This window comes from Dioscorea cayenensis, unplaced genomic scaffold, assembly GCF_009730915.1.
Source record: "Dioscorea cayenensis subsp. rotundata cultivar TDr96_F1 unplaced genomic scaffold, TDr96_F1_v2_PseudoChromosome.rev07_lg8_w22 25.fasta BLBR01000533.1, whole genome shotgun sequence".
Taxonomy (NCBI): Eukaryota; Viridiplantae; Streptophyta; class Magnoliopsida; order Dioscoreales; family Dioscoreaceae; genus Dioscorea; species Dioscorea cayenensis.
In genome coordinates, this window is record NW_024086924.1 from 40,647 (window position 1) to 61,814 (window position 21,168).

General features: G+C 34.0%; 1 protein-coding gene across 3 annotated transcripts; it reads right to left on the minus strand.

The window, feature by feature from the left end:
- Positions 1-10,667: 10,667 nt before the first annotated feature.
- Positions 10,668-18,360, minus strand: LOC120254610 (thymidylate kinase). 3 transcript variants are annotated; one of them, XM_039262689.1, is made up of 7 exons: positions 18,182-18,360; positions 15,439-15,505; positions 14,128-14,446; positions 13,093-13,204; positions 12,955-13,014; positions 12,076-12,180; positions 10,668-11,022 (listed from the first exon to the last, which is right to left on the minus strand). In XM_039262689.1, exons 2-7 carry the CDS (start codon positions 15,440-15,442, stop codon positions 10,900-10,902), a joined length of 723 nt encoding a protein of 240 aa, XP_039118623.1. In that variant the 5' UTR covers positions 15,443-15,505; positions 18,182-18,360; the 3' UTR covers positions 10,668-10,899. The 3 variants fall into 3 exon arrangements, with proteins under 3 accessions (XP_039118623.1, XP_039118624.1, XP_039118625.1); XM_039262690.1 differs by having other exon boundaries at positions 15,411-15,505; positions 18,182-18,357; XM_039262691.1 differs by lacking the exon at positions 15,439-15,505 and having other exon boundaries at positions 18,182-18,358.
- Between the last annotated feature and the right edge of the window lie 2,808 nt (positions 18,361-21,168).

Consider the following 21,168-nt stretch of genomic DNA (forward strand, 5'->3'; position numbering starts at 1 on the left):
AAGCAAAGGTAGGGGTCCAGCCATGAAGCATCCTCCATATGAAAATGTTTAACTCTAGGGAGAGTATTAAGTTTCCAAAGTATTTCCCACCCCTCCCAAGAATTGTCTATCTCAACAGACCCAAGGTTGAGACAATTATAGACCGAGCGAGCTAATGAAGAGGTGGGTCCAGTTGGAGTCCAAACCTAGTAATTACTATTGTCCCTGTTTATATGCAAATTGTTCATGAGGGACCAGTCAAATTTGTCCCCAAATATCAAGCTGCAAACTTCAAAGTTAACTGAATTATTAATCACACAGTCCTTGACAAAGATACCTTCCAATTGCAAACTCATATTTATCAAAGTAGGCTTTGCTGCAATTGGAATATTGAAGAACCAAGGATCACTCAAGAAATCAGTTTGACTTGGATTACACTCCTTGATCCAATAGTTCGATTTGATTTTGGAGGCAGTAGAATATAAATTTCGAGTAAAACAAGTAAAAATCCTGCTAGCTTTGCTATGCCAACTGTGAAAGCCTCCATACTTAAGTTTGAAAATATGCGCCCAAATTCTCTCTTCAGCATTTAAAAGCAAGAAAACATTTTTGGACATTAAAGCAATTTTAGCATTCCTAAGGTTCCTGACACCTACGCCCCCATCAGTTTCAGGTAGTGTAGTAGTGCTCCATCCCATAGTATGGAAGCCACTACAATTGCAACTCCCACCCAATAAAAAATTCCTAGCTCTTTTGGAGATTTGATCAATAACTGAATCAGGAATAGTGACACAAGAGAGTTGATAAGTAGTAATAGGCATCAGCACACTGTTAATCAAGGCAGTATGACCTGCTAAAGAGATAGAATTTTGATTCCAGGCCTTAACACAGTCTTGGGCCTTTCTAATCAAAGGTTGGAAAAAAATTTTGTTAATTCTCTTTGGACCAATCATGCTCCCCAAATACTTGAAGGGAAAAGAACTCACCTTTACACTCAAGATATTTATAACAACTTTACACACTTTTTTATTAGCCCAGTTAGGGAAATGCACAGTAGACTTAGCCACATTAGGTGTTTGACCTGTTAACTCCTTGTAAATAGATAAACAGAGATTGCAAGACTTCGCCATAGACCTCGACCGTCTCGACACAATGATCAAGTCATCAACAAACATAAGGTGATTGAAGTTTGTAGATAATCTATGATCAAAGCCTGGGATCCAGTTATGATTTAAAGCATGATTTAACATAGCAGAGAGATTTTGAGACATCGACAAGAAGAGGTAAGGAGACAAAGGATCTCCTTGTCTTGAACCCTACCACTAGAGAACCAATCAGTAATATGCCCATTGATCAAGATAGCAAAACTCGCACTAGAAATGCAAGCCCTGACCCAATTGATCCAAACTGAAGGGAATTTCATAAGGTACAGAGTTGCAAGAGCAGCTCCCCACTCAACCATATCATAAGCCTTGGCAATATCAATCTTTAATAACATCATAGGGGGCCTACTAGAGTCAGTTTCAATAGAATACACTAACTCTTACATAGCGATAATGTTATCAAAGCAAGATTTCCCAACTAAGAAAGCACATTACTCATGCCCAACTAACTTATGCATTACATGCTTCAAACGAGTGGTTAAAATTTTAGAAATGATTTTGTAAGAAACATCACATAACGAGATAGGACAAAAATCCATCATTGATCTGGGGTTGTCAGTTTTCCAGATAAGCACTATATAAGTTTTGCCCTACGAACTTGGCAGATTGACAGTTTGGAAAAAATGAGAAATGGCTCTAAAAAGAGGCTCTTTGATGAGATTCCAATAAAAGAGGTAAAATTCCACATTTAGATATCCGGACTAGGGCTTTTGCCCTTTGCCATTGATTTGATAGTGGTGAGGATCTCCGTATAAGTGACAGGTTTAATCAAGTAAGAGCTATCCTCGGCTGAGATTGTTTTGTGGTCGGGAGGAAGGGCTTTGGAGAGCCTTTCCAAGGACCAACGTCCTTGAGAAGTCTAAAGGTCATGAAAAAAACAATAAAGCAATTCTCAATTTCAGCTTGACTAGACAGGGTATTCCCAAGATGATCAACAATGATAGATATCTTGTTCTTGTGGTTATGAATATGGGCCATGTTATGAAAGAACTTAGAGTTAAGATCACCTTACATAATCCATAACATGCGAGCTCATTGAGCCCACAGGATATTATTTTACCTGAGCAGGACTGAATGTCTATTATTTAAAGCTGTAAGACATCTATCATTAAGAGAGTTTGGGTTTGCTGAGTTTTCTAGATTTTCAATAAATATGATGTTATGATCCATTTTTTGGATGTCTACTTCAAAGGAGAAAGGCCCGAGGCTCTCCAAGAAATCAATTGAGTTTTGGTAGGAGCAAGAAGGTAAGAAAAATGCATGAAGAGGAGATGTTCTAGGGTCAAAGCGCTAAGATTTTATCACCGAATCATGACAACCCTTATACTCCAACCAATAATTTTCAAACCGAAAAAATTTATTTTTTTAAACCAGAATGAAGATGAGTTTTCAAAATAATAGGAGTATGGTCCGACGAAATGCGCTGCAAATGTAAAACTGAATAAGAAACAAAATGCCCCAACCAATCCATATTGGCTAGGAATCTATTAAGGCATTGTTAGTGTCTTGTGCACCTTCTCTGACCATTACACCAGGTAAAGGTAGGCCTCAAAAAATCAAGATCAAAAAGACAATTTGAAGAAATAAAATCATTGAAAAATTTTGACTTAGTTGCATAGTGAATGAAATTCCCACCTCTGTGCTCCTCTTCAGACCTAATGGCATTGACCAGGGCAACCAGAGAGTAGAGAGTATTGAAAGTTCATTCCATACACAAACTTGAGACGAAACCAACTACGGGTTGTACACTACAGATAAAATCCAACCATCTAAAGAGTTAGAACATATTACCAAATGAATGACGTTCTGGGACATCCCTAGTAGAGTAACCATGCCAATATTCTTTCTCCAGAAAGCAATGATCCCCCAACAAGCCCCGAGACTAAGCGAGGCACAGTCCCAATTCTTTGTCATCTCCCTGCAAAAGCGATGACACCTTTCTTCATTGGCTCTAGTGTCCACTATACACCAGATCTGCGGATTATGCTTGCTTATCAACTCCTTAAGACAATTTTGACAGTTAGCATTCGAAATTCCCCTATAATTCCAACATAAAACACTAGATATTACATAGGTATTCATCATAACAAACTAAGAAAAAAGAGAATCCAACGATGGCAAAATTGCCTAAGAGATTTAAACAGAAGTGTTAGTATGGGCTATTCTGCCCTTTTCTTTGTTCAGGATGCATCCTTAGTCGCTCCCCTTCTCGCCATGGATTCCGCTTTGGCTTCCTTCTGGTACTGAATGAGTGGCATTTCCTCATTTGATTCCACCTTGTCCCTTATCCCTTCGGAGTCACCATCTCCCTTGTCTTCCAGGGATTTAGTTTGAAGGGCTTCCATAATACAATACACCAAGTTGTTATAGATCTACGATTCTACTGTCCCTGAAGCACTGGAGGAGATAACGACCATTCCGAGATGTTTATTTTTAGAGATGAAGAAGTAATCAGAAAGGGTTTTGGGTTTGGAGAAGGAGCCATGATGCCCTTTCCTTTTTTCCAAGGCTTTTCTGACAAGTATCTCCTCAGAATCTTGTTAGAAACACACTCCTTACTTCGTATCTCCATCACTAAGAAGCTGCACAGTGGGTGGCATAGGGATTAGCTCCAGCCCACCATCATTACTCAAAGTTGGCTCCCTTTCATCCCTTATTGGACCTTCCGAAAGATCAAGAACTCTCTCACAGTTGCGAGCACTATGAACAGTCGGATTCCGTTCATCAAGGTGAGCCAATGCAACATCTCGATGTGGTGAGGCGTATCCTCCATGCATAGATCTTTGCACTCCATGAGGCTATCTAGGGTTATCATTATAGGACACTTGTTGACCATAAGACACACTATCTTGCCACATGTCGCCTCGGACCCTTGTACTATTCCTCAGTCTTGGCCCAGGTTCCCGCGTCACCCTCATCCCCAGTGGCGATGGACCACCAACCACGGATATACTGGATGTTGAGTTCTGTTCCTGATCCGCTACTATCGCTTCCTTTGGAATGTCACTGGAAATGGGTTCAGTCTTTCTCCGCTTCAACTCCGATGTCTAGTTGCATGGCTTGCTGACCATGTTGATGATCAACGACCATCCTTCCATCGCCAGCCTCTTCATAAATCAACGCACTCAAAGCATGGAATCCTTCCCCATGACCAACTAGTCCACACTTGAAGCAAAACACCAGCAGCTTCTAATAGAAAATGGTGATCATACTCCTGTTGTCGTCATCGCGAATCCAGAAACCTCTTTTCAAGGGCTCGGCCAGATCGATTTCCATACACATTCATACATATTTTGCTCTAAATAATTTCTCAGTATGGTCATCCACCTTCAAGAGCCTTCTGAACTGTTCCCCAATCAGTTCTAGCACATCCTCACTCTAGTATTCGATTAGTGAGTGATGATGTTATACCCACACCCAGCCTGATGGAGCTTCTCGAAAGCCGACTAGAAGTGATGTTTCCATGGCGTAATCTGATGAACCATTCCAATTATTGTCCATGGCCCCTCCCAGAGAACCGCCTCCACCATTTATTGCTTCTCGCAGTGTATGAGGTAAAATCTATTCGATATATCAGCCATCGAGAATGGTAGGAGCCCGTGCCACATCTCCATCAAGGAACCATGAACCACTTCCAACCGCGGTGCTTTTCCCAAAAAATTTACCAAAAAAGGTATTGCTCATCCTGTTTCTAACTCTTTCTTTCATCTCCTTGTCAATATACACCACATCATTGATCGACTTCTTCAGTTTTTCCAGATTCTCCTTCTAGTTTACAATAGCAGCCTGCGTTGTCAAAGCTTGGGCCTTCTAGTTTTACTAAATTAACCCATGACCGTTTTGTCTTCAAGGTCATAGATGGCCCGCCTCCTTGAGTATCGTCTTCCCCACTGTTTATCACAAGCGCGAGGGGGGACAGGGGGTAACAACCTCTGAAATTCTAGCCACTCCTAAAGCTAGTTTTTTTTTATTTAAGAGGAAGTGGAAACATCACTATCACCAAAGCTTCTCATTTTCAGCAAAAAGCTTCTACTTTTCCCTTGGAGCACATCCCAAGTGGTATGTGTTTTCAAATGCTTTAAGACTTGAAAACAGTGAAGACCCTGTCAACCTTCATTTTTTACAGCAACCTTTGAAATTCTAGCCACTCCGAAAGCTAGTTTTTTTTATTCAAGAGGAGGAAGTGGAAACATCATTATCACCAAAGCTTCTCATTTTCAGCAAAAAACTTTTACTTTTCCCTTGGAGCACATCCCAAGTGGTATGTGTTTTCAAATGCTTTAAGACTTAAAAACAGTAAAGACCCTGTCAACCTTCATTTTTTACAGCAACCTTTGAAATTCTAACCACTCCAAAATGCTAGTTTTTTTTATTCAAGAGGAGGAAGTGGAAACATCACTATCACCAAAGCTTCTCATTTTCGGCAAAAAACTTCTGCTTTTCCTTTGTAGCACATCCCAAGTGGTATGTGTTTTCAAATGCTTTAAGACTTGGAAACAATGAAGACCCTGTCATCCTTCATTTTTTACAGCATGCTTGGTTAATTGAACCTCCAATTCCAACATTTTATGTTTTGCTTGGATGAGGATTTTTAGAGGTATTGTAAGGTAAGGTTTTAAACCAAATCATGCTTGGATATATAGTTATATAGAAGATATGGGTAAATTAAAGGTTTCAAATCCTCCATTAATTTAACCCTCATTTCTCAACCCACTAAAATGGGTTTGAGAGAGTTTTGTAAATTTATGGACCAAAATACACTTATACGTTTGTAATATTTACTATTATGACCTTTACACCCACCATCCACCTCCATTGATTACCAACTCACCACCACCGATCACCACTGCCCATCGGTGATCTACCTTCGGTAACCTCTGACGACCCATAGCCGGCGGTCATTCGTGATTTGTCATCACCGACCATCACCCACTTGGCGACCCATTGCCATTGATGACCTACCAAATTCGACCATTGGTCATCAACAACCTGTCATCACTAATCTCTGATGACTTGTCACAAAAGAAAATTCTTTGTTTTCATTTAAAATTCTTAAAGGTTGTTTTTGTAATATTATATGAAGCCATACCTCTCTTTACCTTCAAACCAAACACTACATTCTGGTACTCTACATTTGTCCCAAACAAAGTATGGTTTAAAACCATATTTTCCTTACTTTACCTTATTCTACCATACTTTATGAAACTCTCTTACAACCCCATCCAAGTAAAGCATTAGTTGTATCATACATTATGCCAGTTTACCACATCAGCATGCCACGTGGATTAAAATCCTCTTTACTTTGAAGATAGTCAACTTATGTAACTAGTTCTTTATGTCAAATAAACAAAAGATAATTTGATTTTTAAATTGTTTAGTTTGATAAGGCAAGAAGGCATGACGTGATATGTCACGTTAGCACGCCGTTAACGGAGTTAGCCTGAGTGACCCAATGAAATGTGAATCTAAAGTTAAGATACCCAACTATATATAATTATTTATAATTAGTTGACTAACATAATAGGAGTGAGCTGTGACTATTTAAAATATTTACCCGGCAGAATATTGGATGTGAGTTCGTTAAAATTTTTTACATTATTTATCTATTTAAATAATATTTTAATATAAAATATGTCATATCAGCACAAAAAACAAAATAAATCAATGACAAACCTCACATCTGTCGTACCACAACACTAGGATTACAACATTTTAAAAAAAAATAAAAAGACTTAAAGATCCTATAAAATAATAAAGGGATTAATACTTGGAAAACAAAAACCTACATCTTTCCTTATTCACTATTTGTTATTGATGTTTTTGTTCTTTTCAATTTGACATTTATTTGAAGTTGTTTATGTTTTATAAAACTGCATTTGGCTTTTGAGATAAGCTCTTAGTTCGGTTGTATTAGCTTTCCAAATGCTTTAGGTTTACATATCTTCCTCTTATTTGGTTTTTTCTGTTTAATTAGATGATGTATATATTGATGTTGTTTGAAATTAGTGTGGTGTCTTCTATTTCGAATATGAAATTCAGTTGGAGTTGTTTAAGTTCTCTAATCTAGATTTGATTTTTGAGATTTTGCTCTACGTTCACTTGGATTTTGTCCATATGTTCAATAGATGTGCATAGCATCAACAATCATGCCATGATATCGAAAACTTCTAATATCTTCGATTATTTTTTAATTTTGGAGTAGCATCCCTAATGAGAACATCCAACCTAATAGATGGAATGGCACAGGCAGGCTCCTTGTAGTTTAACAACCAATGAGCTACATTTGTCATTCAACACTAGACTAATAAGCTCAATGGCCAATCTTGCTTCTTCAAGACTCTATACATAAAGAAAAACTGTAATAATGCATCTTCTGGAATGAGTTTGAACTTCTAAATTGCCATCCCTTCCTAAAATTGGACAAGGAATTTCCCATTACAACTATCAGGCAATAAAAATTGAAGAACAAAAGCCTAATAAAAAATGCAAATAATTTATTTTAATTGACCCATTTGTAATTGAGTGGAGATTCAAATTTATTCTTCAATTATATGGAAAATTATCAAGCTTCCAAAGTATTCCCTAATGTTTTTCTGTCAAGAAAAATCCACTTTTACTAATCGATGCTAATTTATAAAGCATCACTATACAATATTGTTAAGAACCACAATTCCAAGTATATTACCTATATTCTTATTCATAAAAAAGCAAGCTCATAAAACATATTTGAATTGAAGAAAACCTTGGAATTGTGAATATTAAAACTATTTTTCCAAATCAAGGGTTCAAAAATTAACACATCCATGAATGCAGATGCAAATCCTAAAATCAAAAGTTCCATCCTAGATGTATTATGAGACCACATAAAACACTTGAACAACGATATTTGTAGATAAAAAAAAAATCAACTACTTTGTGGCGGCTAAAATTTTACTTCTGTATTGCATTTTTATTTATTAGGTTTATGAAAAAGTTACAGTTTTTTAGTTTAATTGAAGTGGTTTATCTACTTTTTTCAAAAAAAAAAAAAGTTACAGTTAGGAAGTAAATGTTCCAAAGCAGAGGATGATGGTGATGGCCCGAAAATGAAGGCCAGACTGTGAAATCAACAGTCATGCTGCCTCCATGAAGTTTTGGAAGCATGGATTCTTCTAGGGTTGGCCCTACTTCTCTAAGAAAATGCTTTTAGAACAAGACCTTTCCAATATAAGGGCCTATAAAGCATCATGTTAGCATCTTGATTAACACTATATTAATTGGAATTGAGATGTAATTTTATAATTTTTAAAATTTTTAAATGTAGCAAATATTCGTATATTTGATTGATTGTAAAGTTCTTTTCAATCAAAATATTTCGAAATGTTTAATAAAATTTTACTATTATGATCAAATTATTATCATCGTTATTTTATTTGACTATAATTTTTTCTGAGAGAGAAATGTGGACAAGGTATAAAGAGGTGGTTATTTAATTTTAATAATGAAATATTTATTATTATCCACATATATATATATATATATGCATATATTGCTCTTCAATGCAAAAGCCACTACACCAAATTATAGTTACAGAAGCAGATATTGAGAGCCGGTTTTAGAAACTGGCACTAATAAATAGGATTAAAATTGCCTCTATTTTTTTTAATTAAAAACCGCTTTATAGATAAAACTTACCCCAACGGTTTGTACAAACAGGCTCTAAAGTGTAGAGCCGGCTTAATACGAGACGGGTGAAAAAACCAACACTATACTTATAGAGGCGGTTAAAACCGTCTCTATAGGGCTTGACAACCGCCTCAAAAAGCACTCTTTTGGTGTAGTGAGCAAAATAACTACTCGATTTAGAAGGTTTATAAAATTATGTAATTTTACTCTATTATCATAGACAATATTATTTTATGGGTTGGATTATATTTGGGTTTTTTACATTGCCGACAAAACCATTAAAATATATCATAATTCTATATGAAGAATTTGAAAAGATGGAATGAAACCACTAGAGTATGATTAAGAAAGATTAAAAGATTAGAAATTCAATGGAAAATCAGTAATTGAAACTTATAATTCATTAAATCAAATTATGACCTTAATGACAATTTCACATTCAGAAGCACTTCAATGCGCATACATCCAAACAAATATAACAACCCATAAATGTCAACCCAAATATGTAACAATTTCTTTTTCTTGCACAAACCGTTGTGTTTATTATGATTTTTGAGCTTTTAGAGATGATGGCCGTTAAGCAATTCCCCCATTTCAAATATTAAATAACCAAGATGTTTACCCATATACTTTCAAATTTTATATGCATATATTTTGGTATAGTTTTGTTTCATAAAAAATATATATATATATATATATATATATTAAATAAAATAAGAACTTCTGGAAATAAAAATAACATACATGTTTAAAAAAAAAATACCTTCATTAAGAAACACTTAAGCTAAAAAATAAGAGTCACACCAAAAGTAATGAAACAGCTTAGAGAAACAATGTATCTTTTTAACTTTTAATGAGATGGTAGTTGCTTTTTTAAAAAATTCACTTGTATAGTATTTTAATTGAAGTAAAATATAATAGTTATATGAACAATAAATATTTTTTTAAAAAAATATAAATATATTTCACAATTATAAAATTATAATCAATATAAAAGCTTGATGCTGTATAAAAAAAAACTATGTACAATTTAAACATTTAAACGCCTGTAAAAAAAGATTTAGAATAGTTAACCTAAGTGCCCTTTAAAAACACCAACTTGGTTTCATACTAGATCAAATTTCTCATTTTCCTAATGTATGCTTAGGAATATCAGTGGGGTGGGGAATCCCGTTCCCTCAGGGCCCTGCCCACGGGACGAGATTCCCCGAACATCCCGGGCGGGAGCGGGGAAACAATCCTCCAAGCCTAGCGGGCGGGGCGGGGGTGGGGAATGATCTCCGCCTCGCGGGATCCCTCCCGCTGGGAGGGCACGGGATTCTCCGTGCTCCCATGAATTACCCAAAATATATATATATTTTTAATATATTTATTAAAAATTATTTCAACATTAACATAATATTATATCTATATAATCAATAAATATTTATTTATTAATATTTTTAGTTATTATTATGGAACTCACAATTGTTTCATACAACTTATTAACTATTTAAATTTATATATTTCATTAAAACATATTTATTTAATAAAATCTTAAATTATTTTAATAAAATCATTATATAATATATTTACAAAATTAAAATTCAAACTTCTAATTTTTCAAATTTCTAATATTCATAAAAACTAATTATTTATCTTTAAAATAACCCCGATGTTGTAACCCACATGTTATGTTTTGGACGGACGGGGATCCCCGCGGGAGAAAATTTTTCCCCCGCGGAGAATTTTAACAAGGGGAATCCCGCCCCGTGGAGAGTGGGAATGGGGACGGAGATCCCATTCCCCGCCCAGCCCCACTGACATTCCTATGTATGCTTGACGATAGAGTTGCATTGTGTGAAAATATGAGCATTCATATACTTTAAAAAACATAAATTAAGTTCATATGTTCAACGACCCATATCCCAATAGACCCGCAGGTCGTTGGCAATAACTTTTCAATTTTTCAACAGCAAATAAGTCTGGATAGCACCTTCTCTTGTTTAACATTCTACAGTAAATTTTGACTACAAAGGTGCTGATGCATTTGCAATTAAAATGGCAAATGGCCAATGCAATTGCAAGACACATACACCGTTGGAAATGAATGTCATCCGCAGTTTAGCCAGAGGTTAGCCAAAGGTTTCCCCGCTTTGCATTTCGCAATGCAATCTAGTGCTAATTCTCTTATCTGGTTTTCAACGTCCTCCATGGAAAGACCACCATCGATAACCTGAAGAACAGTGATGTAAAGCACACAAAATTTATTCTTTGGCTACAACACAAATTCAGATTTCAAAATTTCGAGCTAAACAATGCCAAGAATATGTTATGCAATATATTTGTATATATTTTGAATATATATATATATATATATATAACTATATATTTTTGCATTGATTGATAAAATTCATGGGTAACGAGTCATTATAATTTCCAAGTGACTCATGTGTCCAAAGGCAACCGACAGAATGTGAATGCAGCATGGATGGTATACTTTTAGCATTAAAGCCAAGGGAACCAATGTTCATTTTGGTCCCTCAATAAAACACAATGTTCGGTATACACGAACACAAAAAGGATTTTTCCAATAAGTTCAACACATAATTTCAACCAATACCAGTAAGTGATTATCAGACAAAATAATTTATTAGGTATAGATGTTATTCAAGAATAAAGCCTTGTTAAGATTTATCTTGTAAATCTAAAGGACGCATCACATATCTATTAGTTTAAGCTTTTCTATTCACAAAAACTCCCAAAGAAACATGAACAGCTTATCTTAACATTATATACTTCACAAGGAAAAAAGGAAAAAATATATATATATATATATTAGATTATCAGCTAGCAAATATTCTATCAAAAAACCCCACTCCATTTTGACAGAGCATCAATGTAGACTTTGTCATTTCTTTAAGGATAACTAACTGATAATGCAATGATACAATTGCAACTTTTTATACAATCAAAACGAAATTCTCCCAAGATTATTTGGACCATTTAACCAATGATAATATCTAGCTAGCAGAGGTATCATAGGCATGCTAATTGCCTTGCTTCCACAGACAAACCAGCCACTCCCATTAAGAAAACAAAGGAATACCTCTATATAGCTAGTCCGGCAAGCTTAAGTTTAGGACACTTGCTTGTTCCTCATTCATGCAATCACCAGTTCAAACAAATGCATTGCCAGGAAAACAGGGTGTACTATGATTCGGACGATGGATGTGGAAGACGGTTAAAAAAAAAATGCATTTCATCGAAAACTAAAATAAAAAGATACCTTCCATGAAACATCTTGAAGTTTTGCATAATGTTGTGCAACTTTCCTCTGGAAGTCAAGGTGCTCATATCTCTCAGTGCCATAGCCTCCTCTTTCAGCTGCTCTCTGAGGGAAAAAAACAACCCTATTAAATTTAGAACAAAGAATAATATGGAAAATCAGTAAACAGAGTTTACATCATCAAGGATCTTAATAGAGTGCCAGAGTAAAAACAATCAATTGATTGAAACTGAACTCTGAAACATAAGTGATAAAAATGTTTACTTTCTTGGTTCAAGTCATGAAACATACAATTTAGACGAAAACAGAAACATAAAATATTGGATATCACCAATTCATTTCGGTATCAAGTTCATATAAACAGTAGAAAGGTGACAATTTACCACTTCTTGTGAAGGCTTTAACAACCTAGCCCTGCTTAATTGGATACACAAACTTGAGTGTATTGTGTCATCAAATCTCTAGATATTTCCATTTCCAATTTTCACTAGTAGCAACTAATACTCATGAGTTTAGTGTGTCATGTGTGAACATCTTTTCTAACATCATAACCCCAAAATTTTGATGCAATATACCAACAAAAAATAGCAAAAGGTTTCTGTACAAGAAACAATTAAGACTTTCATGCATAGTCCTGAAACCTTGAAATCCAAGGTTTCAGGACTAGCTCGTAGTCCTATTGAACTAATACTTGCAAAGTCCTACATGTGGATATTTTTTAACATTATACACTAACATTCTAAATTTGCCTAGTAATATAGAATAAGAAAAGGTTCGTGTACAAGCAAATAGATAAATAAACAAATATAGTCTAGAGATCAAACTAACTCTTTCAAGTAGAGGTTGATCTATTAAACTTATGGGAATCGAATGAGGTACCTCTGGTGATATGCCAAGGAAAATTACTTGATCTGGAGCTATTAATCCCACTTCCGGAGCCTGCAACAGAATATGATCTTGTCTCACGACCATTATAAGACAGATATAGGTAGATAAGTGAGCTAAATTAAATATCACCTTACACCATTCAATATCAAGTCCTTTAGCAGCTGAGAAAGCAACTCCAGAATAAGAATATCGATCAACAACAAGAGAAGTTCCACTTCTTAGTCTGCTTTCCATCAACGATCTAAAAATCAAACGCACCAAAAAATTATTGATACCTTTGCTTCTAAGGTTCTATATACACATGTAATTGCATTTAGATTAAATAGAATTAGAGGCTCTTCAGTTGAAAACCACCAATCAAACTGAAAGTTGACCTAAATCAGCTGAGACTATATAGCTTATGACAAACAAGGCTAAAGCAGTAGCATGACAAGAAATGCTGTGAAACACTGTCCAAACAACATAATATTCCACACCAATCAACTAATTCCATGACATGTCGGACTATGGAAATATATTGTCCATATATGCTCGCAAGCTTGAAATGTGGCCAAAGTTGTATTTGAGTAATTTTACTAGCCACTGAGCAGCAAAATCTTTGCCCTATATGTTATGTTTTTGCTTAAAGATTTAATACTTCATAGATGAAATTGTTGGTTTGCTTGCATTTGTCATGACTGTCTAAGTGTAACGAAAAGATGTAATGAATAACAAAGTTGAAAAAACAACTAAAATTAGTACCATATCTGGGTATGATCCCAGAGAAACATATAAGGCTCATGAATACATCAAAAGAGTGGTAGAGTAACAAAAATTCCCACATTGGTTAATTTAATAAATATAGATCTAAACATAGAAACATAAGTCTCTTACCCTATCAACTTAGGCTTTTGATTTCAATCAGGCTCAAATAATATTTTCGATTTGCATCTAATAACTAGGACCTTGAGCAAAAAACTTTCATTCAACAATACATTTTCTACGGTTAAGAAGCAAGCACCATTTTTTTAACAAAGTACGAAAGCAAAGGTCACAGTTTTGAAGGCTCATACTCTTAATGCTGAAAAACAAAAGTACATGCATTAGATGATTTAAAGGGAAACAGACAAAATTGGCATTCAATAGAACAAAAGCATAAAATTACTACATGATGAAATAGCCAACCTTTTCTCCCAACGGTTTGCACTGAATAGTAGATGGATTGTCCTATCATCCAATTGGGTATCATTGGCAAGATAAGCAGATATCATCTGCCCAACACTAGTGCTTCGGTCGGGAAACCGCCATGCTTCTACTGATATTCCTTCACTCTTCAAGTGTGTGACTAGTTTGGTAGATTGTGAAGTTTTCCCACTACGGTCAAGTCCTTCTAGAACAATAAGAGAACCACGTGAACTAAGACGCTGACTGTTATCCATGTGAATTTCCTGGAAAGGATCCTTGACGGATAACCTTAGATACGAGTTCAGTGACCTAAGAGGACCTGATCCAAAATTTGTAGATGTTAAAACACAAAAAAAAACAAGCAAGAAGGAAATGACTTGTGAGCTAGACATGGTTGAATGTTGGCAATATTGAAAACAAGATACCACAAAAAAATGGGTGAATTTCAAGTTATCTGATCAACATAGCCATAAAATAATGAAAGAGAAAAAATTGTAAGAGCATGACATGATCCAACATCAACCAACAAACAAGGAAAAAGATTCAAATTTATTCGTCAATAGTACGGGAAGTTATCAAGCTTCCAAAGTATTCCCTAATGTTTCTCGGTCAAGAAAAATCCACAGTTACTAATTGATTTTAATTTATAAAGTAGAACTATACAATATTGCTAAGAACCACAACTCCAAGGACAAACTATATTCTCATTCACAAAAAAGCAAGCTCATATAACAAATTTGAATCAAAGAAAACCTTGGAATAGTGAATATCAAAACTGTTCTTCAAACTCAAGGGTTCAAAAATTAACACATCCATCAACGCAGATGAAAATCCTAAAAACAAAAGTTCCATTTTGGATATATTATGAGACCACATCAAGCACTTGAACAATGATATTCGCAGATAGAAAAGATCAACTATTTTGTAGCGGCCAAAATTCTACCTCTGTGTTGCCTTTTCTATTTATTATATTTCTGAAAAAGTTGCAGCTAGGAAGTAAATGTTCCAAAGCTTTTTCCATGACATCTAAATGAAACCTCGGTCAAGTGATTTGTATCTTTTATGAGATTTGAAAATCAATTGCCTAGATACAGATATAAGCTGGTTAAATGTTATGAGATCACCACAAGTTCTACAATTCATGGATGCTTCAAAATCTTAAATGGCTAATGACATCAACATGTTTAAATTATGAATGGTTTAAGTTATTATAACTACAATCAATGGTTTAAGTCATTATAACTACAGTCGGATAGCATTTCATCCCCATACAAAAATCTAACCAGAAATTTGAGCGTTCAGTGAGACAACCCATGAAAAACAGGACAACAAGGCCTACACAGCATTGGCATCAGCAAGTATCAATATGTGGTACATCCTGCAGCACGGAAAAGATTCATGCATGAGAATAGTGGAAAGCTTTGAATTTTACAATCATCTCCATATTATCAATTTTCAATATAGCAAGTACATGGTCATAAGCCCATAAAAAGTTAGTTACCTTGTACACAACAGTTAACATTTTTCATCTAATAACATATTACCATCAAACAAATAATACATATTTATGGCCTACGCCTTACAGATCAAATGATCATGCCCAACACTTGCAAACATCTTAGCTAATATTTAAATCATTTACGGCCATAAAGGCTTTTGATTCATTATTTGCTACCAATATTCAACCAAAGACAATCTTTTAATATCATATTGACTAAAAAAATTACAAAAAGAAAAACAATGGAAATGCAATACAATTTTCAACCAAGCAGGTTGTCGAGTGAGATCTAAACTCTTATCATGCACAAAATGGTACAAAGTGAAAGCTTTAGCATATCAAGCTAGTGCCTTGGTTGCAAACATGACGCATAGCAGTAGATATGAGGATCAAAGAAGGAAAGAGGAAAAGCAATTGAAAACATTGGAAACGGTGATGAATTACTTGAATTAGAGCAAAGCAGAGGGCTCTAATGCGAGACCTAGAAGGCAATGGTGATGGCCGGGAGATGAAGACAAGACCGAGAAATCAACATCCACGCTGTCTCCCCGAAGTTTTGGAAGCAGGGATTCCTCTAGGGTTGGCCCTGCTTCTCTAAGAAAGTGTTTTCAGGCACCCTACTTGAATCATTTAGAGATTATTCTGCATCATCAACATTGATGCGTATTTAAGAGATTATGATTTCATCTTTTTGAAATGATGCTTCACATGATGCAAGTGTAGTTTTATTCATTTGGCAAACAATCTCTTGATATTAGAGTTATTGTACCTCCTGTACAATAGCTTTGTCATTGCCAGATGTACGGTTTTATAGTGTAATAAAAATTTTGTCTTGCACTATGCAGGACTTGGTTAATTTCATCTCCTGATTCTAGGTTCCTTATCTTATTTATGAGCATATTATTACTGTTAGTTTCTTGTGAGGACTTAAAAGGTAGCCTTGTAGAGGATTCCGCTCTATTTAATATTTTAGGTATATATACTTCATCTAGTAGATATCTAAATTATTCTTATTACTTGTCGAATAAATAGTTGTTAAATCTATTTCATTGGGTATATTTTGTAAGAATAATTCTTGGGGTATTACTATCTTTATTCTTACTAGTTCATATTTGTCATCTATTATTATGAACATACAATCATTTATTTTTATTACATCTAGGTCTAACATTGTCATGAAGGCTATAACTTTTTTGTATATTATAGACAACACTTTAGTTCATGCATATGTAGTCACAGGTTTGGAGTCTAACACAAAAAATCTCCTTCTAAAATGGACTCTCTTATCCTTTTATAACTATGGACGGTAAATTGTCTGAGTTCAAACAGTCATCACATGGATTTATAAATTGTTTTTGGAAGTGAAAGTTCAAAAAGCAAGGTAGTAGCTAAATATGAATTTAATTTTCAACATAAAACCTATAACAATGTTTACTTAATTCCTTCAACTCAGACCTACACTTGCAGTCATATTCACTCAATAGAAATAAAGCATAATGTGAATTTCATTACATCATTGACACAAAATAGTGAATATACCTACAATCAGAACTTATGAATGAAATGCTAATCCTCACCTGAAAAAGGTGACGGATCAAGACAATACACACACAGGAACATGCCGGATCCAGCCTATTTTAGCAACAATCAAACATAAAGATACTTTGGACTGGGTCTTCTTAACCAGCAAAATGAGCATCACATAAATGCCGTCAAGAATCAAGATCCATGCAAAAAGACAACCATTAGGCATTAGCACTGCACTAAGAATTACAGAGCCCTTGTACAAGTGATAATCAATAGACTGGTGCACATCATGAACTTGAGATCAAACACAACTTATAAGTCTATCTAACCATCTAGAATATTGATCATACTCTTGACATAGTATCAAGAACCAAATTTCTCAACCTAACTGTCATCCAACTAATTTGCAATCATAAACCAATTCTCGTACCAAAAAATCAATTAAGGAAATCAGTAAAGATCTAACACAAACAACTGGTTTTCCAACAGAAGATGGAAAACCAGGATAGATTACAGCATAAAGCAATTCAAGTAATGCCAATGTTTGCCATCTACAACGAGTCACAAACCAACATCCTCCTGTCTTAATCACTCCAGTTAATTGCCTAAACTAAAACAAAAACTATCAGACACTTTCGCATGATTCTTGTTAAAAAAAAATGTAAGTAATTACAAGATTCCACAGAAGATGAAGACTAGGAGAAATTCCAGCATAAAGCAAAAACCCATGAATGCCAAACTATCTTATCACTCCAGTTAATTCCCCAAACCAAAACGCAATCTTACAGACACATTCACAACAATTCACGGAAATTCTCCATCCAATCGATCCAGAGTCACAAGAAAAACACAACAACAACAAACCATTTCCAAGAATTTCTCACAAACCCCAAAATCCCAACCAAATCAAGCAAAGGAAAAATGGGAAGGTGTAAATTGAAGACCTAAGCGACAATCTTGAAACAAAACGATGAAATTGAACGAAAATTAAAAATCAAATGGAAAAATACGAAAGAACAGAGATCATACCATTAAATTGGAGGCCTTGATGGTGGGAATCAGAGGGCTTGATCCAAGAAAACAGAGGGGAATTGAATCGAAGAGAGGATTGGGCGAGAAGGAGTGTGAAGATGTGTGTGTGTGTGTGTGTGTGTGTGTATGCGCATATGCGCTTTCAGGGCAAGAGAAGAACATAAACACGGGATTTCCAGAGGGATGGGTTTTTCTTGCAACAAAAATTTGAATGTTTAAAGACCAGAGAAATGGAGGGATGGGATTGTGTTGAGATTCGTGTTAAGATTGATGATCGGTGAGGAACACTGTTCTATTAGATGTTATTGATCAGTGATGGTTTTGCAGCCATCGATGGTTTTGTTAGGGTTTTCTCTCTGTTTTTTTTACCAGTTTACCCTTGAATATAATGCGAATTGTATATTTGACCTTTAAAATTTTTAAACAAGAAAAATTCAAATAATTTTTTATAGGGGTTTGTATGCAAAATTGGCAATATAATAATATATCTAGAGTATATATGATTTTAGTTATATTTTTCGTTAATGTTAATTTTAGGATTAACCAACAAAAAAGTTGGAAGAAGGAAGAAGCAACATATTATAAATGATTTAGAGATAGTGACGGAGTCAGAAACTATGGAGTAGAGGCGAATTGCAAAAATCAATTAATAAAATTCTTACATTGTTTAAATTAATTTATAAGTTAATTCAAAGTTTAGATTATAAAAATCAGTTGTTCAACAATAATTTTTTAACAAAACCCTGTTAAAAATATAATTTTATATATTATATAAATTAATTTGTAAAAATCAAAAGCTAAAATATAGATTTTTTAAAATATATTAAATAAAAAAATTATAAAATATCAATAGATTAAAGAATAAATTTTTGTAAATAAATTTTTAAAAAATTATTATAGATCTTTAAATTTTTTTTACTTATTTATTTATTTTCTTATTTTTAAATAATATTTAAATAAAACTATGTCATATAAAAAAAAAACATCAATGACAAACCTAACATTTGTTCGTACCACAATTGCTGGGGTGGAGCTAGGAAATTTTTTTAGAAGGGGCCAAAATTTTTTTTTAAAGGACAAGTATTAATGCCAACGACTAGAGGGGGCACGGGCTGTTTTTTTGCCCAGCCCGGCCCGTTTAAACCCGCCGGGTCAGTGACCCGTAACCGGCCCGCACTGTAGCGGCCCGGTTACGGGTCAAAGTTTTTCGAACCCGTTACTTGGCGGGCCAACCCGCCAGGCTGGGCCCGTCAACCCACCGGTTTTTATATTAATTTAAGTAATTTTAGAATTTTTTAAAAAAAATGGTTGTTTGTAAGAATGGAACCCAACACTTGTTGGCAAACAAAATACAGACCATCCACTTGAGCTATAAAAATTCTACCTATAGGATGTGGAATATATATGTATGTATTAAGATGTAATAAGCAATGGATGATCGGATAAATTACAAGTTCCCATGAGGATTAGAATTGTGTTTAAATTAGACAATAAATAATAGAGTTAAGAAGTCCATAAGTTAGTTATTTTTTCACTAATAACATGATGAGTTAGACCAAAATTTAATAAAAATGAGACCATAGAAAAATCATGATAATTTTTAAATAATTAATTTTATTAAATAATAAATTATATAATATAAATAAAATATTCATCATCAAAACATTTAAAGATTTGAAATCTATCTCTAATCCATTGTTTAATTTCATACATAAAAAAACCTTAATGCTATTGGATTATGTTGATAACATAATAATAAATAAAAATATTATTATTTTTTAAAAAATGTATAAATTTTGCTTGTAAACTTTGATTTAAAGTGGAAGAATTATATGAATTTTGATTTATTTTATATTAAAAAATATCTAAATAATTTAATTTAATTAGGTTTATTAGGAAATAAATTAAATGCAGGTTTTTAATTTATATTTAGTTAGTATAAATTATTTTAATTTGTCTCAACATTTATTAAGATATTTTTAAAATTTATTTAACAAAAATCATTTAATTATTACCTATTTTTTAATTTTTAAAAATAAAAAAATATTTCCACTGTGCTACATGTGACCACTAAGTCACTGACCATCAAACACTCCATTGCCATTAATATGCGTTTTTAAAAAAACTATTAATCTCAACATTTATTAAGATATTTTTAAAATTTATTTCACAAAAATCATTTAATTATTATCTATTTTTAAATTTTTTTAAAAAAATAAAAAATATTTCCATTGTGCTGCATGTGACCACTGAGTAGTCACTGACCATCAAACACTCTATTGACATTAATATGCATTTTTTTAAAAACTATTAATAACTAACACCAACCTTTCTGAACATCTATAAATATAATCACTATTTATTTTTGAAAAAAATATTAAAAAAAACCAACTTGCTCTGATAATGTTAAATGGAGTAACGGCTCATTGAGTCACTGACAACTTAATATTTTTCTATTATTAATTCAAATCATTTTTAATTTCAAGTTTGTTTTCATTCTTCCTCTATATAAGAGGTTCTAATGCACCAATGACTATCTATACAAGCTCATATTTTTTTTAAAGTTTTATCAAACGATTCAAAGTGTCAAGCTGTCCTTCAGAGGCCGGAGAAACAAATCCCATAAAAGAATCTACCCCTAAATCAGACATTTTTAAAGTGCATTTTACAAAAATGTATAATAATCATGGTACTGTAACCCATGCTAAATGTAATTATTGTAATTCCGAATTTAAGCATAGCAAGGGAGGAGGGTATGGCACATTTACTAGACATTTGGAAAAAAAGCATCCCGACAAATTAGGACATCCTCAGACACAATCTCAAATCCAATTTGCAGTAGATGAAGGTACGGGTTCTCACTCTTCTTTATTTACGTTTTCTCAACCAAGATATAGGGATAAAATCGCGGAGACAATTTCTGTGGAGCACTTACCATTCAATTTTGCTGAGCGATGCCAAGTGCAAGAATGCATCAATGAGAC

Excerpts from the sequence above, each read along its gene's own strand:
- LOC120254610 (XM_039262689.1), bottom strand. Across the intron at positions 13,205-14,127 it reads GCAAACCGTTGGGAGAAAAG|ATCGTTGATGGAAAGCAGAC; the intron begins GTTGGCTATTTC and ends TTTGATTTTTAG. Across the intron at positions 13,015-13,092 it reads TTGATATTGAATGGTGTAAG|GCTCCGGAAGTGGGATTAAT; the intron begins GTGATATTTAAT and ends ATTCTGTTGCAG.